At 39.6% G+C, this 22,746-nt stretch overlaps 1 protein-coding gene across 3 annotated transcripts in view; it reads left to right on the forward strand.

Annotated features, from left to right (window-relative positions):
• The window catches only part of LOC128705456 (uncharacterized), an 88,183-nt gene that overhangs the window by 51,331 nt on the left and 14,106 nt on the right, over window positions 1-22,746 (forward strand). For all 3 annotated transcript variants that reach the window (XM_070093649.1, XM_070093648.1, XM_070093650.1), the window contains exons 12-15: window positions 10,027-10,137; window positions 12,571-12,737; window positions 16,954-17,068; window positions 21,051-21,446. In XM_070093649.1, coding sequence (XP_069949750.1) covers window positions 10,027-10,137; window positions 12,571-12,737; window positions 16,954-17,068; window positions 21,051-21,446 — 789 coding nt within the window. The remainder of the gene's footprint in view (window positions 1-10,026; window positions 10,138-12,570; window positions 12,738-16,953; window positions 17,069-21,050; window positions 21,447-22,746) is intronic.

Below are 22,746 nucleotides of genomic sequence, written 5' to 3' on the forward strand. Positions count from 1 at the left end.
ATTTTGCTGCCAATCCCAGATACGGTTTGCTGGTGGATACTGGACATCATAGGCTGGTTGTGCGGGTGGTTGTGGCTGTGGTGGGATGGTGGCTGATGCTCCGCTTTGTCCTTGAACTGAGGAGTCAGCAGCGTGGGTCCCAGCCTGGGCTGGTGAGTCACACATGGCGGTGCCACTACCATCACCACTACCACCATCTGCTGATGCCTGTGGTCTATTCATGCTAAGTGTAGCCACATCATCTTCACTATCACTATCTAAACCTGGTGTAGGGCCACGGGATGTACTCCGAGATGTACTCCGTCCCCTGGGCACAGCATAGGGTACACTACCCGAGCGCATGCGGCGGCGTACATACCGACGCTTCACTGGTGAATATGATTCCTCACTATCACTACTCGAATGATCGTCAAGAGCAATAAAATCACAATCCACGTCACTATCATCATCATTACTGAAGTCAGAGGCCTGGCCACGCGAAAATAATAGTTTTTCTCTTGCGTTGAGGTACAACTGACCGTGACTGAGGAGTGCCCACACCAGAGGTAGAAGGTTGAGGATCGTCAGGGTTTTCTGCACTATTATCGATATCCTGGTCATTCCTTTCGGTCACTAACTGATCAAAGCCAAAGAATTCGTCTTCATTTCCACTTCCATCAGTGTCAGAACTATCAGATAGGAAGAGGAGAGTCCCAATTTTCCATGGAGTGAGAGCTGACTTGCGACGAGGCATGGTGAACAAGGGTAACTGAGCCGGCGTTCCCACAATGCTATGTGGGCGCCTAGATTTTTTGTTTATGGTGCACACCCACCACGCAGACCCGTTCTCTCACATGTAGGCCTATGAGAGCTTTCACTCTAAATTTGACGGCGCTAGAATTTTGGACACAACGTGAAGCCGTAGGTCTACGGGACGGACTCTGAAAAGGTTAAGTATTAGGTTAAGTCTGCCTGAAATGCCTTGTCATGATAGTGGCTTTCGTCATACCAATCAAATTATGAAATGTAAACACACAGGAAAAGTCGGTCGATGGATCTATAATTTCCTCACTAACAGAACACAGAGAGTAGTAGTCAACAGAGTAAAGTCCGAGGCAGCTACGGTGAAAAGCTCTGTTCCACAAGGCACAGTACTCGCTCCCATCTTGTTCCTCATCCTCATATCTGACATAGACAAGGATGTCAGCCACAGCACCGTGTCTTCCTTTGCAGATGACACCCGAATCTGCATGACAGTGTCTTCCATTGCAGACACTGCAAGGCTCCAGGCGGACATCAACCAAATCTTTCAGTGGGCTGCAGAAAACAATATGAAGTTCAAGGATGAGAAATTTCAATTACTCAGATATGGTAAACACGATGAGCTATGCAAATCGTGTAAAGATCAAACCAAGAAATGGTACCGTTGATGATTCAACGAAGATTGCTCTTGCAACTGTTGTTCAGGGAGCACTGGAAGTAAAATTCAACACCATATTGTCACTGAAAGAAGCATTCATTGTTGTGTGTCACGATGATGCTGAAGCAGAGAAGCTACTCACTACAGAAGCCATCACTACTCTTACTACTCAAGGGTTTACTGTTACGTCATCTCCTGTCCTCAGGGCAAGGAAATCAGTATTCCTAAAAAAACTGGACAAGATTCTGATGTCTCAAACACCTGCTGAACTCAAGTCATCCATCGAGACGCAAAATACTTGGGCTACTGTTGACAGCATTACAAAAATCCCAAATGCAACGTCCATGATCAAGGTCACCTTCACAGACGTGAACATGGCTGCCACTGCACTGAACGAAGGTCTTGCTGTCTACTACTACTACATCAACCCTACCTACATTGAAGCAGAGAGATATCACTACATCCAACATTGCTGGAACTGTTATTCATACCATCACACCACCAAAGCATGTCCAGTAAAAGACAAGAAGTTCTGCACTACATGTGGTAGTGAGGGACACGCCTTCAGTTCCTGCACTGCTGCTGCTCCAACACAACCAGCGTGCTTAAACTGCAAGAGTAATGATCACCATACACTGGCAGCAAAATGTCCTACAAGAAAGGATATTATGAAGAAAACACAAGATGCAGCAAAGAAAAAACCTACTAGCAACACTCCAACGTATGCAGCAATTGCAAAAATACAAGCAGACACTACAAAATTACTTCAAGCATCTACTCAGCCCACCTCCACCACCACCACTACCATCACTCCTCCAACATGTGACGTAACGAAGATTCACTACTGTCTACTATACGCTCATATGCAAAACATGGCTGTACCTGGATCATTTAACTCTACCATCAACGAGTTATTTGCATTAAATAACATGCCTTCATTTACATTTCCAGCATCTCCACCCTCTGAAGAAATTCTCAAATTCACCAAAAACTTAATCGCCAACTCTTCTGCAGAAGTTCCATCAACACCACCAACTAGTGACGTCAATCCAACAATGACCAATGAGAAGCCTCCACCGCCACCACCTCTCACTGAATCCAACCAATCAAAAGCCTTACCACCAGAAACATCTTCTAATTCGTCTACTGAAGTTGAAAACGAAGCAACACCACCTTCCTCTACTCCACCACCGCCTTCTCTACTTAGCTCACGTCGATTACCTGGAACACCATGGGTTAAACACAAAGGACTCATATTCTACACCACGAGGCTGTACCCTGCAAGCATGACTCGCCTAAAACTCATCCAACATCTCCAAGATAACACTGTATCGTACCAAAGCGAAGAAAGACCATTCCCTACCTACAACCAGATACTCCACTAACTCCAAACCAACGAATACTACTACAGCTCTCCCATAAGTGTGATACAATTCTCCCGAAAACAATTTACCGCACTGATAAACGGTTTAAGACCATAACCAACTCATCCTGCTTGCTGCCTTCTGACACTCCCAGCTCCTACCGCTGCCTTCGCCATCCTCTCCTAGTGAGCCAAGCAATGACATCAGTCAAGCCTCTCTATCTACGTCTCCAGTACTTTTGTACCACATGTCCCAAAGTTGTTGGGCCACTTGCCTTGATTCCTCCTCTTCCCCTCCTCCCCATCCTTTTCCAGTTATTTCCATCCTTCCATATCATTCTTCCTTCCCATCTTACGACAGATCTCGTCGTCCTCGATTCGATTCGGTAAACACGAGGAAATTAAATCTTCATCAGAGTACAAAACAAATTCTGGCCACAAAATAGAGCGAAACACCAACGTCAAAGACCTGGGAGTGATCATGTCGGAGGATCTCACCTTCAAGGACCATAACATTGTATCAATCGCATCTGCTAGAAAAATGACAGGATGGATAATGAGAACCTTCAAAACTAGGGAGGCCAAGCCCATGATGACACTCTTCAGGTCACTTGTTCTATCTAGGCTGGAATATTGCTGCACACTAACAGCACCTTTCAAGGCAGGTGAAATTGCTGACCTAGAAAATGTACAGAGAACCTTCACGGCGCGCATAACGGAGATAAAACACCTCAATTACTGGGAGCGCTTGAGGTTCCTAAACCTGTATTCCCTGGAACACAGGCGGGAGAGATACATGATTATATACACCTGGAAAATCGTAGAGGGACTAGTACCGAACTTGCACACGAAAATCACTCACTACGAAAGCAAAAGACTTGGCAGACGATGCAACATCCCCCCAATGAAAAGCAGGGGTGTCACTAGCACGTTAATACAATAAGTATCAGGGGGCCGAGACTGTTCAACTGCCTCCCAGCATACATAAGGGGGATTACCAACAGACTCCTGGCAGTCTTCAAGCTGGCACTGGACAAGCACCTAAAGTCGGTTCCTGACCAGCCGGGCTGTGGCTCGTACGTTGGTTTGTGTGCAGCCAGCAGTAACAGCCTGGTTGATCAGGCTCTGATCCACCAGGAGGCCTGGTCACAGACCGGGCCGCGGGGGCGTTGACCCCCGGAACTCTCTCCAGGTAAACTCTAGGTAAACACATTGTAATGTCAGCAAAGAAATAAAATTTTGATTCTAATTTTGATTTGATTTGAGTAGAACTTCAAGTCACTGACTTGATGAAGCTCTGCTTAAAGCAAAACATCATCTAATAAGGATTTGCTCCTCATATAGTGTTTTTTTTTTTATCATTTAACAGCTTGTTTTCTTGTAACATCTTTGTCTTCTTGACAGTTGCAAGTTAATAACTCTTGTTTTGCATACTATTATGCTATTTTTTATTCCTTATAACCCTTGAATTTATAGCAGAGTATTTTCTTAGGTAAAAATCTTAGACTTCCTTGATCCACTTTCCCTCTCTTCCTTTTTCTAAATATTTGAGGGTTCTACAGGATTACCCCTTAAATTAGTCAGCTGAACTGCCTGTAGTGTTTTTCAGTTAAAAAACAATTATTTTATAAAATGATAGACGTAGTACATATAATATAAATGAAAATAAAAGAAATAAGTGTTAGATTGCCCATATATTGGATGTAGACCTTGTGATACCTAGTAGAGATTGGCAAGAGAGCATGCATAATTCCTTTGTATAAAGGAAAGAGGGACAAAAGAAAGTGCAAATATTATAGGGGAGTAAACCTGTTGAGTATACCAGTTATATGGCAGAGTTATTATTGAAAGAATTAGAGCAAAACAGCAGGATCCTAGATCATATTGAAGCATTTAAATGAATATTATTAAGGTAAAGGTGAGTAGGTTTTCATTGCATTCATGGATTTATAAAAGGCATATGATAGAGTGGATATGGAAACAATGCGGCAGATGTTGAAAGTGTATGGAATAGGGGGTAGGTTAAGAGGTTTTTTGGCGGTTAATGAGGTGCAGGTTAGGGTGTGTAGGATGGGGGAGATTATTTTCCAGTAAAAGTAAGCTTTAAGAATGTGCGATGTCACCATGGCTTGTTTAACATATTTATAGATGGGGTTGTAAGAGAAGTGAATGCTTGGCTGTTGGGAAGAGTTGTGGGATTAAAATATGCAGAATCTAATGCAAAATGGGAGTTGTCACAGTTGCTTTATCCCAATGAAACTGTGCTTTTGGGAGATTCTGAAGAGAAGTTGCAAAGGTTGGTGGATGAATTTGGGAGGTTTTTATGAAAGAAGGAAATTAAAAGTGAACATTGGAAAGAACAAGGAGATGAGGGTAACAAACAGTGTAGGTAATGAAAGATTGGATATCAGATTGGAAGGAGGGAGCATGGAGGAAGTGAATGTGCGTAGATATTTGGTAGTGGATGGGTTTGTGAAAGACAAGGTGAACCATAGAATTGATGAGGGGGAAAAAGGTGAGTGGTGCATTGAGGCATCTGTTTAGACAGAGAACATTATCCAGAGACAAAAAAGGGGAATGTTTGAGAATAAAGTGGTACCAACACTCTTATATGGGTGTGAAGCATGGGTTGTGAATGTTGCAGTGAGGAGGAAGAGGTTGGAACCAGTGGGGATTTTATGTCTGAAGGCAATGTAAGGCATGAATATTATGCAGATAATTTGTAGCTTGGAGATCAGAAGGAGGTGTAAGGTTACTAAAAGTATTATCCAGAGAGCTGGAGGAGGGGTTGTTGAGGTGGTTTGGACATTTAGAGAGAATAGAGCAAAATAGAATGACTAGAGGGTGTATAAATCTGGAGTGGAGGGAAGGCAGAATAGGGGGTTGCCCAAGGAAAAGTTGGAGAGAGCAGATAAAGGAGGCTTTGTATGTGAGGGGGCTTGGACATCCAACAGGCATGTTTGTTAGATAGGAATGAGTGCAGACAAGTGGCTTTTATGACTTGATGTGCTGTTGGAGTGTGAGCAAGGTAACATTTATGAAGCAATCCATGAAAACTGGTTAGCTGGAAGTGGGAAGTACAGTGCCAGCACTCTGACGGAGGGGTGAGTCTATTGCAGTGTGGAGGGGCATTTGAGCTGTAGTATTGTCATGCCTCTGGCAAACCAGTGATGGAGTGAGGGATAGTGAAAGTGTCTTTTTTTTTTTTGGGGGGGGGGGGGGGGGTCACCCAACCTCAGTGGGAGATGGCTGGTGTATTAAAATAAAAATTATGTATAGGATGTGCCCAATTTAAATGTAAAATAAACTACTGCAACTTCTTTGTATGACTTAGAAATAAAATTTTATTTTATTTTTTAAATTTACAAATTCAGAAAAATTCGTAATTATATTCACCATTTTGGTCGTGCTTAAAAATATAATAGTTACAATATCTCAAGAACCAATTGTTTTTTGGCACTGTAATTTGGATTAAAAAAAATTCAAAATTCAAAATTTGTTCATTGTCTTATTATATGAAACACGACTGCAAAGAACAGATTTGGTAATAAAATTAACCCTTTCAGGTTCGACAGGCCCTCTCAGAGACTTGTTCTCAGGGTTGGCCAAATTTAAAATAAAAAAAAAGTATATTTTTTCTTATGAAAAGATAGAGAATCTTTTCCCGATCACAATGACACCAAAAGTATGAAATTTGATGGAAAACTTACGGAATTATGCTCTCGCGAAGTTAGCGGTCTCGACGATGTTTACGCATCGGCGATTTTGCCCACTTTGAGCCCTATTTTCGGCCAATTCCAGTGTGCTTGTCGACAAAAATCGTAATCGAATGAGTACAAGAAACCACCCATTTACCGATTTCAACTATCCAATACAGTGGTCAGAATATAGCAATTTTGCCAATTTCACGCAAATTTCAAAAGATGCCAATTTCTGAATAGGGTCCAGAATAAACAAGAAAGACATTCCTGGCACTAAAATAACATTTCCTCTATTCATTAGTCACGTCCCCACGCCCCTCTTACATTCTTTTGCTTTCCACTTTGAATTTTTATTCTCACCAAAAAATAGAAGATTTACTGTTATGCAGACTACTGCATTAGTGTAGAGATGGTATAAATAATATCAGCGCACTTGAGAAAGAATATTAGACTCACCAGTTGACGTGTGTTGGACACATTGCATGATTTGTTTACTTTTGAACTTTGGTAAAACTCGAACATTTCTGCTACCTTGAGCTCAATTTCAAGATACTTTTCTTTGTAAAACCAGTCAAAATCATCTCAATTTCTGTAATATGTCTTCCATTCTATAAAATGAGACCAGGAAAACTAGAATACAACAATAAATGCCACACGAAAATACAGTGCAAAGTCGCTGTTTCAATCCAAAAATACGGTCAAAGTTTTTTTTTCTCATTACACACTGTCTGCTGCAGGATTTTTTTTATACTGCGCCCACTGACCACATAGACCCATTCTTTCATATGTAGGCCTGCCAGCTTTCTCTCACTAGATTTGAGGGCGCTAGAATTTAGGCATACTAGTACGTCAAAAACCCTGGTGCGTAAGCTGTACTAGTACGACCGAAACCCTGAAAGGGTTAAAAGAATGTATATTCTTGAGGGAAGTTGTCTTTCATTATTGTTTTCAGTTACAACACCATTTGCATGTCTCCTTCAGATTGTTCATAGATAAATGGTAAGAGTTATCAATTTCTTAGTTCTCTTTGAACATCAGTAGGTTGAAAATTTTAATTTTACAGATATAAGAGTGCAAAGATGAGTAGTGGGGGGGTTGAAGAGGGTTGGAATAGTTTTAAAAATGCAGTATTAGAATGTGGGGCAGAAGTTTGTGGTTATAGGAGGGTGGGGGCAGGAGGAAAGAGGAGTGATTGGTGAATGATGAAGTAAAGGGTGTGATAAAAGAGAAAAAGGTAGCTTATGAGAGGTTTTTACAAAGCAGAAGTGTTATAAGAAGAGCAGAGTATATGGAGAGTAAAAGAAAGGTAAAGAGAGTGGTGAGAGAGTGCAAAAGGAGAGCAGATGATAGAGCGGGAGAGGCACTGTCAAGAAATTTTAATGAAAATAAGAAAAAATTTTGGAGTGAGTTAAACAAGTTAAGAAAGCCTAGGGAAAGTATGGATTTGTCAGTTAAAAACAGAGTAGGGGAGTTAGTAGATGGGGAGATGGAGGTATTAGGTAGATGGCGAGAATATTTTGAGGAACTTTTAAATGTTAAGGAAGAAACAGAGGCAGTAATTTCATGCACTGGTCAGGGAGGTATACCATCTTTTAGGAGTGAAGAAGAGCAGAATGTAAGTGTGGGGGAGGTACGTGAGGCATTACATAAAATGAAAGGGGGTAAAGCAGCTGGAACTGATGGGATCATGACAGAAATGTTAAAAGCAGGGGGGGATATAGTGTTGGAGTGGTTGGTACATTTGTTTAATAAATGTATGAAAGAGGAGAAGGTACCTAGGGATTGGAGGAGAGCATGTATAGTCCCTTTATATAAAGGGAAAGGGGACAAAAGAGACTGTGAAAATTATAGAGGAATAAGTTTACTGAGTATACCAGGAAAAGTGTACGGTAGGGTTATAATTGAAAGAATTAGAGGTAAGACAGAATGTAGGATTGGGGATGAGCAAGGAGGTTTCAGAGTGGGTAGGGGATGTGTAGATCAAGTGTTTACATTGAAGCATATATGTGAACAGTATTTAGATAAAGGTAGGGAAGTTTTTATTGCATTTATGGATTTAGAAAAGGCATATGATAGAGTGGATAGAGGAGCAATGTGGCAGATGTTGCAAGTATATGGAATAGGTGGTAAGTTATTAAATGCTGTAAAGAGTTTTTATGAGGATAGTGAGGCTCAGGTTAGGGTGTGTAGAAGAGAGGGAGACTACTTCCCGGTAAAAGTAGGTCTTAGACAGGGATGTGTAATGTCACCATGGTTGTTTAATATATTTATAGATGGGGTTGTAAAGGAAGTAAATGCTAGGGTGTTCGGGAGAGGGGTGGGATTAAATTTTGGGGAATCAAATTCAAAATGGGAATTGACACAGTTACTTTTTGCTGATGATACTGTGCTTATGGGAGATTCTAAAGAAAAATTGGAAAGGTTAGTGGATGAGTTTGGGAATGTGTGTAAAGGTAGAAAGTTGAAAGTGAATATAGAAAAGAGTAAGGTGATGAGGGTGTCAAATGATTTAGATAAAGAAAAATTGGATATCAAATTGGGGAGGAGGAGTATGGAAGAAGTGAATGTTTTCAGATACTTGGGAGTTGACGTGTCGGCGGATGGATTTATGAAGGATGAGGTTAATCATAGAATTGATGAGGGAAAAAAGGTGAGTGGTGCATTGAGGTATATGTGGAGTCAAAAAACGTTATCTGTGGAGGTAAAGAAGGGAATGCATGAAAGTATAGTAGTACCAACAGTCTTACATGGGTGTGAAGCTTGGGTGGTAAATGCAGCAGCGAGGAGACGGTTGGAGGCAGTGGAGATGTCCTGTTTAAGGGCAATGTGTGGTGTAAATATTATGCAGAAAATTCGGAGTGTGGAAATTAGGAAAAGGTGTGGAGTTAATAAAAGTATTAGTCAGAGGGCAGAAGAGGGGTTGTTGAGGTGGTTTGGTCATTTAGAGAGATTGGATCAAAGTAGAATGACATGGAAAGCATATAAATCTATAGGGGAAGGAAGGCGGGGTAGGGGTCGTCCTCGAAAGGGTTGGAGAGAGGGGGTAAAGGAGGTTTTGTGGGCAAGGGGCTTGGACTTCCAGCAAGCGTGCGTGAGCGTGTTAGATAGGAGTGAATGGAGACGAATGGTACTTGGGACCTGACGATCTGTTGGAGTGTGAGCAGGGTAATATTTAGTGAAGGGATTCAGGGAAACCGGTTATTTTCATATAGTCGGACTTGAGTCCTGGAAATGGGAAGTACAATGCCTGCACTTTACAGGAGGGGTTTGGGATATTGGCAGTTTGGAGGGATATGTTGTGTATCTTTATATGTGTATGCTTCTAAACTGTTGTATTCTGAGCACCTCTGCAAAAACAGTGATAATGTGCGAGTGTGGTGAAAGTGTTGAATGATGATGAAAGTATTTTCTTTTTGGGGATTTTCTTTCTTTTTTGGGCCACCCTGCCTCGGTGGGAGACGGCCGACTTGTTGAAAAAAAAAAAAAAAAAAAAAAAAAAAAAAGAGATGGATTATTTTTTCATGAAAAATTCAGGAAATTTACTTGTGAAACTAAATTTTCAGGTGTGTTTCAATGTGTTGGAAGAAAGTGAGGCCCCACAGCGACATGTTTGTGTAGCGTGTTCAACAGCTGCCTTACCTTCGACTGATCCTACACTCAGAGATCATCCTGAGGTATCATTTCCAGTTTTAGTAATAATAATAATAAGGTAACAGAGAGCATGTGTAGTTCCTTTATATAAAGGAAAGGGGGAGAAAAGATAGTGTAAAAATTATAGGGGAATAAGCTTACTGAGTATACCAGGTAAAGTGTGTAACAGGGTTATTATTGAAAGAATTAGAGGTAAGATGGAGAACAAGATCACACATGAGCAAGGAGGCTTTAGAATGTGTAAGGGATGTGTAGATCAAGTGTTTACGTTGAAACACAAAAGTGAATAAGCAGTATTTAGATAAAGGTAGGGAAGTTTTCATTGCTTTTATGCATTTAGAAAAGGCATATGACAGGGTGAATAGGGGACAAGTATGGCAGATATTGCAATTATATGAAATAGGTAGTAAGTTACTAAATGCTATAAAGAGTTTTTAAGAACATAGTGAGGCTCAAGTTAGGGTGTGTAGAAGAAAGAGTGATTACTTTCCAGTAAAAGTAGGTGTTAGACAGGGATGTGTAATGTCACCATGGTTGTTTTTAACATATTTATAGATGGGGTTATAAAAGAAGTAAATGCTAAGGTGTTGGGGGGGAGGGATGGGACTAAATTATCGGGAATCAAATACAAAATGGGAGTTTGCATAGTTACTTTTTGGTGATAATACTGTGCTTTTGGAAGATTCTAAGGAGAAGTTGCAAAGGTTAGTGGACAAGTTTGGGAGGGTGTGTAAAGGTAGAAAGTTGAAAGTGAACATAGATAAGCGTGAAGTGATGAGAGTATCAAACGAGTTAGGTAAAGAAAAATTGGATATCAGATTGGAGGGAGGGAATATGGAAGAAGTGAATGTGTTCTGATATTTTGGAGTAGACATGTCTGCAGATGGGTTTATGAAGGATGAGGTAAACCATAGAATTGACAAAGGAAAAAAGGTGGATGGTGCATTGAGGTACTTGTGGAGACAAAGGACATTATCCATGGAGGCAAAGAAGGGAATGTATGAGAGTATAGAGGTACCAACTCTTTTATGTGGGTGTGAAACATGGATTGTGGATATTGCAGCGAGGAGGAGGAGGAGGCTGAAGGCAGTGGAGATATGTCTAAGGGCAATGTGTGACATAAATATTATTCAGAGAACTTGTATTGTAAAAATTAGGAGGAGGTGTGGAGCTACTAAAAGTATTGTTCAGAGGGCTGAGGAGGGGTTGTTGAGGTGGTTTGGTCATATAGAGAGGATGGAGCAAAATAGGATGACTTGGAGGGTGTATAAATCTCTAGTGAGGGAAGGAGAGGTAGGAGTCGTCCTAGGGAAGGATGGAGGGAGGGGGTAAAAAAGGCTTTGTGTGCAAGGGTCAGGGACATACAGGAGGCATGTGTGAGTGTGTTAGATAGGAGTGAATGGAGACTGATGGTCTTTGAGACTTCGTGAGCTATTGGAGTGTGAGCAGGGTAATATTTTGTGAAGGGATTCAGGGAAATTGGTTAGCTGGACTTGAGTCTTGGAGGTGAGAAGTACATTGCCTGCACTTTAAAGGAGGGGTTTGGGATATTTGCCATTTAGAGTGATGTCTAAACTGTCATACGTATGTGTCTCAGTGTGTGAATGATGGCGATTTTTTTGGGGGGGGGTCACCCTGCCTCAGTGGAAGATGGCCAGTTATGTTAAACAACAAAACAAAGTTCCAAATAGAAATTTGGAATTTTTTAATTCATGAGCACTTTTTTTTTTTTTTTTTTTTTTTTTTTTTTTTTTTTTTTTTAAAAAAAAATAGCCACAGGCATTCACACATCACTATGATTAAGAAAAGAATGCTAGAGAATTTTTTCTTTTACCTTAATTTGTGCTCCACACCATTGGAAACTTGATGGAAAAAGAAACACAAAATTTATTTGTGTTTGTAGTATACAAAGTGACTGTGGTTTACATGTAATAAAATACTATTGTTAAGCACAAAGAAAGCCACTAACATGTTGTGCATTTTGGACAGACTAATACTAATGCTTACACACTACTTAAGATTAGACATAGGTTATTGACATAGGTACATATTACAATTAGTACAATTTAAAAGAGAGAGGTAGCAAAAATATTACAATTAGCACATTTTACAATAGTACAGTAGTATAATTTTGAGTGTGTATTAATGCTCTAAACTGATTTAGTGATCTTAAGTTAACTGGGATTTATTAAGTACCTTCAAACTGGCTCTGTGGTTTCTGGCAAAGATTTATCCTGATGATGATCTTGTCTGTTTGACCATCCTTAGTATTTTTACTATAATGAATGATGCTGAAAATGTTTCTTTTTTAATGGTCACCCAACCTTAGTGGGAGATAGTTGGTATGTTAAAAAAAAAAAAACATAAGTCAGGTGCTTTCAGGTGCCTTTAATAGTGTTCATTTTTTAGGATGTTTAGAGGGAGTTTTCTGGTAAATTTTAAACCAATTCTTACAGATGGAGATGTGCTGTCTTTACCGTCGTACTCTGATGTTTCTTCAAGGCAGCAGTGATCGTGTTACTGCATCTCTACTTGGTCAGCGTCTTGGTGTGAACATTAGTATTGCAAAGAAGCTCCTAACCCGACTCCAAAAAGACAAGCTTTTAACCTGTAGAGGAAGAGTGTAAGTTTTCCAGAGTTATTTTAAGTATTATATACAATTTTGTCACTAATTATGCATTTTGTTACTAATTATGGATTTATCAAAATGTCACTAATTATACATTGCATAATTAGTGTTTTTCTTCTGTGCCTTCATCTGTATAAAATTTTGTATTAGATTAAGTATATTTACTGTAACTTGTTTGCATAGCTCATAAGAAATAAAAAATATTTTTTTATCACTAGCAGGATGAGGAAACATGTAGTAGTACAGTGGACCCTCGCCTAACGATATTAATCCGTTCCTGAGAGCTCAACATTAGGCGAAATTATCGTTAGGTGAATTAATTTTCCCCATAAGAAATAATGGAAATCAAATTAATCCGTTCTTGACACTCCAAAGTATGAAAAAAAAAAAATTTTTTACCACATGAAATATTAATTTTAATACACACAAACTGAAGAAGACATGCACAGTTACATGACACTTACCTTTATAGAAGATCTGGTGATGATTGATGGGATGGGAGGAGGGGAGAGTGTGGATTCAATTCAAATTCAAACTTTATTCTCTATAAGTATTACAATGCTGAGTTTACAGAATTTGGTTATTGTGTGGTTTACATGTAGTAAAATAATAATTACAGAGTGTACCACTAGAACGCCTTGCATGGCTAGGCATTTCGGGCAGACTTATATTAAATCTTAGGTTTAAAATGTTACAGAATTATGAGATAAGTTGGTATTATGGCTAAGTGACTAAATACTTGTTGTGAGTTTAGCAATGTGAATGCTTTTGTTTTGGCACTATACATAGTTTCAGTATTGGAGTATCACAGGCCAACTTTTGACTAGTTAAGATTGATGGTCTTAGTGTTTAGAAGGGGAATCCCCTTCCGTTAGGACTTGAGGTAGCAAGTCCTTTTCCGGGGTTACTTCCCTTCTTCTTTTAATGCCACTAGGACCAGCTTGAGAGTCACTGGACTTCTGTCACACAACATATCTGTCCATAGAGGCCTGTACCTCTCGTTCCTTTATGACTTTCCTAAAGTGTTTCACAACATTGTCAGTGTAATAGTCACCAGCACGGCTTGCACTTTAAGCCACATTGCACACATTTCCTTAATCTTTGAAGTAGGCAACTTCTTCAATTTCTCTCTCCCCTCCTCCGAAGCAGTTTCCTCAGGTGTGGCCTCTTGCTGTTGAAGATGATCTAGCAGCTCATCAGTGGTTAGTTCTTTATTGTCCTCCTCCACCAACTCTTCCACATCCTCCCCACTAACCTCCAACCCCAAGGACTTCTCCAATGCCACAATGGATTCCTCAACTGGCATACGCTTCTCAGGGTTAGCCTCAAATCCTTCAAAATCCCTTTTGTTTATACATTCTGGCCACAGTTTCTTCCAAGCAGAGTTCAAGGTCCTCTTAGTCACTCCCTCCCAAGCCTTACCTATAAGGTTTACACAATTGAGGATATTAAAGTGCTCTCTCCAAAACTCTCTTAGAGTCAATTGAGTTTCTGAGGTCACTACAAAGCCCCTTTCAAACAGAGCTTTTGTGTACAGTTTTTTTAAGTTTGCAATGACCTGCTGGTCCATGGGCTGCAGGAGAGGAGTGGTATTAGGAGGCAAAAAACTTGATCTTAACCCTTTCTGGGTCCAAGGCCAAAATCTGACGTGGTGCCCCAGTGTCCAAGAATTTAAAAAAAAAAAAAAAAAAAAAAAAATTCTTATTAAATGGTAGAGAATCTTTTTGTGAAGGTAATAAAACAAAAAGTACGAAATTTGATGGAAAATTGATGAAATTATGCTCTTGCGAATTTTGATGTGTCAACGATATTTACGAATCGGCGATTTTGCTGACTTAAACTCCCATTTTAGGCCAATTACATTATTCCAGTCGACCAAATTCTTAGCTATTTCACTAGTATTACTTCTATTCTATTGATTGAGCACAAGAAACCGCCAAGTCAACTGTTTCAACTACAAAATAAAGTGATCGGAAATTGGTAATTTCGCCAATTTAACACAAAGTTCAAAATATTCCAATTTCAAAATAGGGTCCAGAATAAACAATGTAGGTATTCCTGGCACTAAATTAACATTTCCTCTGTTCATTAGTTATGTTTTGAGGCTTTACAAATAAATTCCATTTTAATTTTTTATTCACATAATAAACTTTTATTCACACCAAAAAATAAAAGATTTACTGTTATGCAATATTGTAATAATTGTATAAATATCATCACCACATTTAACATTTTCGCTACTTTGAGCTCAGTTTCAAGCTATTTCCAGTGCTAAAACCAATCAAAATCATCTCTATTTCTGTAATATGTCTTCCATTCTATCAAATGAGACCAAGAAATCGCAAATACAACTATAAAAAGCAAACGAAAAAACACTGCAAATTCGCTGTTTTAATCGAAAATCAGTTTTTTCTCTCATTATACACAGTGTGCTGCAGGATTTGTTTTATGTGGTGCACACATACCACATAGATGTATTCTCTCATATCTAGGCCCAAATTTACCACTCACAGTTTATCAGAGTGAGCTGAGCTCATGGTGTAGATCTACAGTTTGGACCCTGAACGTAAAGCCGTAGATCTACGGGATGGACCCTGAAAGGGTTAATGAAGCTCATGTCTGCAGAAAGTTGCTCTGCCACATCTAAAGGATGACCAGGAGCATTGTCTAATACCAGGAGGCACTTAAGGTCAAATTTATTTTCAATTAGGTAATTTTTCACAGTGGGGGCAAATGCATGGTGTAACCAGTCATAGAAAAAGTCCCTAGTGACCCATGCCTTACTGTTTGCCCTCCACAGCACACACAAATTAGCCTTGAGGATATTCTTTTGCCTGAACGCTCTGGGAGTTTCAGAGTGATACACCAATAAAGGCTTCACTTTGCAATCACCACTAGCATTGGCACACATCAACAGAGTAAGCCTGTCTTTCATAGGCTTATGTCCTGGGAGTGCCTTTTCCTCCTCAGTAATGTAGGTCCTGCTTGGCATTTTCTTCCAAGACAGGCCTGTTTCGTCACAATTAAACACTTGTTCAGGTTTCAATCCTTCAGCCTCTATGTACTCCTTGAATTCCTACACATATTTTTCAGCTGCTTTGTGGTCCGAACTGGCAGCCTCACCATGCCTTATCACACTATGTATGCCACTACGATTCTTAAATCTCTCAAACCAACCTTTGCTGGCCTTAAATTCACTCACATCACCACTAGTTGCAGGCATTTTTCTAATTAAGTCCTCATGCAACTTCCTAGCCTTTTCACATATGATCGCTTGAGAGATGCTATCTCCTGCTATCTGTTTTTCGTTTATCCACACCAATAACAGTTTCTCAACATCTTCAAGTACTTGCGATCTCTGTTTCGAAAACAAAGTTGCACCTTTGGCAAGAACAGCTTCCTTGATGGCCGTTTTCTTGGCCACAATAGTAGCGATGGTTGATTGGGGTTTACTATACAACCTGGCCAGCTCGGAGACACGCACTCCACTTTCATACTTAGCAATGATCTATTTCTTCATATCCATAGTAATTCTCACCCTTATTCCTGTAGGGTTGGCACTAGAAGCTTTCTTGGGGCCCATGGTCACTTATTTTGCAGGTGAAATCACTAAAAACGCTGTGATAATACGAAATGTTCCGATTGTATGCTTGGATGTGACCGCGGAGGCTGGCTTGTAAACACTGCCACCCACGGAACAAGTGAGGCTGACTCAAGCCGCACGTGGACGCATCTCGGATGAATCATGTCGAGCGAGTTTTTTAGTGCTAGGCGAGGCAAAATTTTTGCGTTAAAATGTATCGCTAGGTGGAGTTAACGTTATGGGATGCCATCGTTAGGCGAGGGTCCACTGTATAGCATAGGAGTTTTCAGTAAAGGTAAGGTTCAACCTGGCGGTGGAGATCCACCACTGGGGCCTTGATGGTCACCAGGTCAAACTCTGTCTTTCTTTCCATTTTCAGTAAAGGTGTTTTAAGTAGTTATAGTAATGATAGATTAAGGTTTCTTTGGCAAAATATTTTTATATTTTGAAAGTGTTGAATGATAGTGAAAGTGTTTCTTTTTTGGGTCACCCTGCCTTGGTAGGAAACGGCCGATGTGTTAAAAAAAAAAATATGCAAAAAGAATTGGGTAAACTGTTTTCAGGAGTAGGATGAATTGACTTATCACTGTGTTCTTAAACCCAGGTTTGTATGCTTTAACTTTACAGAGGCTCTTTTTCAAATCAAACTAAAATTCGGAAGATTGCTTTTCCTGAGTATCTGAATAGAGAGTCACATGAAGGCACAGCAGAAGCTGGAAGTGGAGTTAATGACACTGCTCAGGTAAGTTTTATTTCATTGGTGTCTGTATATAAAAATATATTCAATATAAATTATTTTTTATTTTTTACTATATCATTTCCATTGCAGAAAGCCCATAAAGGTTTAGTAATTTTTGTAAATAAAATAATAATGTTCCATTTTGTCACATCATTTAATTAATGTTAATGTTAAGGAAGAAACAGAGGCAGTAATTTCATGCACTGGTCAGGGAGGTATACCATCTTTTAGGAGTGAAGAAGAGCAGAATGTAAGTGTGGGGGAGGTACGTGAGGCATTACGTAAAATGAAAGGGGGTAAAGCAGCTGGAACTGATGGGATCATGACAGAAATGTTAAAAGCAGGGGGGGATATAGTGTTGGAGTGGTTGGTACTTTTGTTTAATAAATGTATGAAAGAGGGGAAGGTACCTAGGGATTGGCAGAGAGCATGTATAGTCCCTTTATATAAAGGGAAAGGGGACAAAAGAGACTGTAAAAATTATAGAGGAATAAGCTTACTGAGTATACCAGGAAAAGTGTACGGTAGGGTTATAATTGAAAGAATTAGAGGTAAGACAGAATGTAGGATTGCGGATGAGCAAGGAGGTTTTAGAGTGGGTAGGGGATGTGTAGATCAGGTGTTTACATTGAAGCATATATGTGAACAGTATTTAGATAAAGATAGGGAAGTTTTTATTGCATTTATGGATTTAGAAAAGGCATATGATAGAGTGGATAGAGGAGCAATGTGGCAGATGTTGCAAGTATATGGAATAGGTGGTAAGTTATTAAATGCTGTAAAGAGTTTTTATGAGGATAGTGAGGCTCAGGTTAGGGTGTGTAGAAGAGAGGGAGACTACTTCCCGGTAAAAGTAGGTCTTAGACAGGGATGTGTAATGTCACCATGGTTGTTTAATATATTTATAGATGGGGTTGTAAAGGAAGTAAATGCTAGGGTGTTTGGGAGAGGGGTGGGATTAAATTATGGGGAATCAAATTCAAAATGGGAATTGACACAGTTACTTTTTGCTGATGATACTGTGCTTATGGGAGATTCTAAAGAAAAATTGCAAAGGTTAGTGGATGAGTTTGGGAATGTGTGTAAAGGTAGAAAGTTGAAAGTGAACATAGAAAAGAGTAAGGTGATGAGGGTGTCAAATGATTTAGATAAAGAAAAATTGGATATCAAATTGGGGAGGAGGAGTATGGAAGAAGTGAATGTTTTCAGATACTTGGGAGTTGACGTGTCGGCGGATGGATTTATGAAGGATGAGGTTAATCATAGAATTGATGAGGGAAAAAAGGTGAGTGGTGCGTTGAGGTATATGTGGAGTCAAAAAACGTTATCTATGGAGGCAAAGAAGGGAATGTATGAAAGTATAGTAGTACCAACACTCTTATATGGGTGTGAAGCTTGGGTGGTAAATGCAGCAGCGAGGAGACGGTTGGAGGCAGCGGAGATGTCCTGTTTAAGGGCAATGTGTGGTGTAAATATTATGCAGAAAATTCGGAGTGTGGAAATTAGGAGAAGGTGTGGAGTTAATAAAAGTATTAGTCAGAGGGCAGAAGAGGGGTTGTTGAGGTGGTTTGGTCATTTAGAGAGAATGGATCACAGTAGAATGACATGGAAAGCATATAAATCTATAGGGGAAGGAAGGCGGGGTAGGGGTCGTCCTCGAAAGGGTTGGAGAGAGGGGGTAAAGGAGGTTTTGTGGGTAAGGGGCTTGGACTTCCAGCAAGCGTGCGTGAGCGTGTTAGATAGGAGTGAATGGAGACGAATGGTACTTGGGACCTGACGATCTGTTGGAGTGTGAGCAGGGTAATATTTAGTGAAGGGATTCAGGGAAACCGGTTATTTTCATATAGTCGGACTTGAGTCCTGGAAATGGGAAGTACAATGCCTGCACTTTAAAGGAGGGGTTTGGGATATTGGCAGTTTGGAGGGATATGTTGTGTATCTTTATATGTTTATGCTTCTAGACTGTTGTATTCTGAGCACCTCTGCAAAAACAGTGATAATGTGCGAGTGTGGTGAAAGTGTTGAATGATGATGAAAGTATTTTCTTTTTGGGGATTTTCTTTCTTTTTTGGGTCACCCTGCCTCGGTGGGAGACGGCCGACTTGTTGAAAAAAAAAAAAAAAAAAATTTAATTAATATAAGTTTACAATGGCACTTGAGTGAATATTGGTGAATGTGTTTTCTTTAAGTCATCCTGCTTAAACAGAAGGTGACCATTCACTTAATAAAAGAATTACCTGTATAAAGTCGTTTTTGTTAAAAAATGTTGACTGGATATGAAATAGTTAAAATTCCTCCAAGTATTGTATACAGTATATAGTACAAGCAATTGTGAGGTATTTAATGACTGTATAACCTACAAGAGCTTTACCTGGAGAGAGTTCCGGGGGTCAACGCCCCCGCGGCCTGGTCTGTGACCAGGCCTCATGGTGGATCAGAGCCTGATCAACCAGGCTGTTACTGCTGGCTGCACACAGTCCAACATACAAGCCACAGCCCGGCTGGTCAGGTACCGACTTTAGGTGCTTGTCCAGTGCCTGCTTGAAGACAGCCAGGGGTCTATTGGTAATCCCCCTTATGCATGCTGAGAGGCAGTTGAACAGTCTTGGGCCTCTGACAGTTATTGTTTTGTCTCTTAACATGCTAGTGACACCCCTGCTTTTCATTGGGGGGATGTTGCATTGTCTGCCAAGTCTTTTGCTTTCGTTGTGAGTGATTTTTGTGTGCAAGTTCGGTACTAGTCCCTCTAGGATTTTCCAGGTGTATATAATCATGTATCTCTCCCACCTGTGTTCCAGGGAGTAGAGGTTCAGGAACTTCAAGCGCTCCCAGTAATTGAGGTGTTTTATCTCCGTTATGCGCGCCGTGAAGGTTCTCTGTACATTTTCTAGGTCAGCAATTTCACCTGCCTTGAAAGGTGCTGTTAGTGTGCAGCAATATTCCAGCCTAGATAGAACAAGCAACCTGAAGAGTGTCATCATGGGCTTGGCATCCTTAGTTTTGAAGGTTCTCATTATCCATCCTGTCATTTTTCTAGCAGATGCGATTGATACAATGTTATGGTCCTTGAAGGTGAGAACCTCTGACACGATCACTCCCAGATCTTTTGACGTTGGTTTTTCGCTCTATTTTGTGGCCGGAATTTGTTTTGTACTCTGATGAAGTTTTTTAATTTCCTTGTCTATGTCAGATATGAGGATGAGAAACAAGATGGGAGCGAGTACTGTGCCTTGTGGAACAGAGCTTTTCACCATAGCTGCCTCAGACTTTACTCTGTTGAGTACTACTCTTTGTGTTCGGTTTGTGAGGAAATTATAGATCCATCTACCAACTTTTCCTGTTATTCCTTTAGCACGCATTTTGTGCGCTATTACGCCATGGTCACACTTGTAGGATCTGAAAATTAATTTAGTTATTGCATGCTGTGATCCCTTTGCATGTGAAATATTGGAAAATTAATAAATTATATGACTAAATGACTAAGGATAGCTGCAATTCATTTTAAAACTAAGAGGAGTGACTGACATGCTGTGTATTCCACTCTGCCTGCTTCAAAATAGGTATCCACCACAGTTGAATATTATACAGGTTTTGTTTCTGAAATATTGAAATATCATTATTTAAAGAGGGTGCATTACCCTTGTTATTAACATTGAAAATATTTATATATAAACTGTAAAGCCATAATTAAACATGGCATAAGATCTCATGTTAAAGAGCTTCATAGAAAAATGTGATAGCTACTCTTTCTTTCATTACACTAAGCACTTGCTTTCTATGACAGCTGCCTCAACTGATACTTAAATTATCTTCACCACTAATAAATAAACATCCAGCTTAGTATTTTATATTTTATTTACTCAGTATTCATTAGTGTCAATATTGATAAATAAATTTGCAGAGTAAGAGACAGGGTCTGATACTGATGTATTCAGAAATACAGTGTGATTCTGAGTTGTATTATAATTTATGTCATTATCCACAGACTCCAAATAGCATGCAGTCTAATGCAGATTTTGATGATGATGCAACTCCAGATCTTCACATATCTTCTCTCCTCAAATCTCTTACTTGTTCAAGAACTGCAGAGTCTGTGGAGCTGATAACTTCATCACTTGATGAGACATTAGACATTCTTAATGATACACAGGATGTAACGGTGGGCACTCAAATAATGCCAATGGTTATTGACAATGGATTAGAGGTAATTGATAGTGAGAAAAGTGACCATATTCAAGAAACTGTGTCTGAAACAATGGCCACTGCTGGTGACACTATGGCCACATTTGAATCACAACTTGCCAGTAAAGAGAACACAACAGCCAGTGTCTCAGCACCTGCCAAAGATCTTCATAATTCCAGTACTTATGGAGAAGACATGGTATGTAGTTAGTAGTTAGTAAATATTGTTTGGGTTACCCTTGTAAAACAATAATTGCTTTACATGCAAATATGTTACCCTGAAAATTAGGTACTACATTAAAACATGTTCATATTTTACTACTGAAATTTGATTTGGTAAATATAAGTATATTTTTTTTTTTTTTTTTTTTGACAATTTTCACAGCAGTGGGAATATTTGAATTATGGTTGTAGGGGGTAATGAAAGCCAGGGTCACAACAACAATATTATACTCTCTCAGTCCCTGATCACAACACACAACAAAAGACAATTGACAAGCACAGAATAACATAGGATTTAATTCTCTAGCTGCTCCCAATACCTTACGTGCCTTCCCCCGTAGATTACTTTGTATCATCAAAACCAGTTGTATTATTCCAATACAACATTAGCTTAGCAAGCTGGATAAGGGGGTCCTGCTGTAAGAACATAAGAAAGGAGGAACACTGCAGGAGGCCTGTTGGCCCATACTAGGCAAGAATGGTCAGATCTGATTTGATGGAAGTATAGTCAGATAAAGGTACACTGTTCTTACACCACCCATATTTAACATTATTTATGACTTGGGATAACACAGCATCTTTTCCAGTTTGCTCTTTGATCTTCTCTTGGAAATCCAGAGACTTTACCTATCTTACATATTCCATAGGTATACTTGACTAAACCATGATGAATTCAGGCATTAACATTTGCTGGAATACATTTTCCTTTTCCAAATAAAGCTAACAATGGTTTATGATCTGTTCAAGCAACAAGCTTTCTTCCTAACAAGAAATTTCTGAATTTCTTAACAGCAAACCCTAAAGCTGGAGAAAGTTTCTTACTAGCAAAGTACACAGGTTTTTCCCTGGCCATTTACTTTCTGAATTAACACACATCCAACACCTATAAAGGAAGCATCAACCTCAATTATTAATGAATGCTCTCCTGTAAGGTTTGGCAACAAGGCTGAACTTTACAGTAATTTTACAATAGCTTCAATCTTTTTAGGAGAAGGATTAATACCTTTCCCTGAAATCTCATACCCCAGATATTTAATAGATCTGGATCTCAACACTGATTTATTCTTAATCAGCACTACATTTAGCTCTTGTAAAATCTTCAAAACCTGCCTGAGTCTGACATTATGCTCAGCTTCTGTGGCATCACATATTATGATATCCAAATAGGACGCTGCGCCTTCCAATCTAACAAACAATTGGGAAATAAATTTTTGGAAGATATCAGGAGATGAGGAAATCCCAAAGGGTAGACTCTCACATTTAAAATGCCCTTTGTG

Source organism: Cherax quadricarinatus, chromosome 43, assembly GCF_038502225.1.
Source record: "Cherax quadricarinatus isolate ZL_2023a chromosome 43, ASM3850222v1, whole genome shotgun sequence".
In the NCBI taxonomy this organism is placed as follows: domain Eukaryota; kingdom Metazoa; phylum Arthropoda; class Malacostraca; order Decapoda; family Parastacidae; genus Cherax; species Cherax quadricarinatus.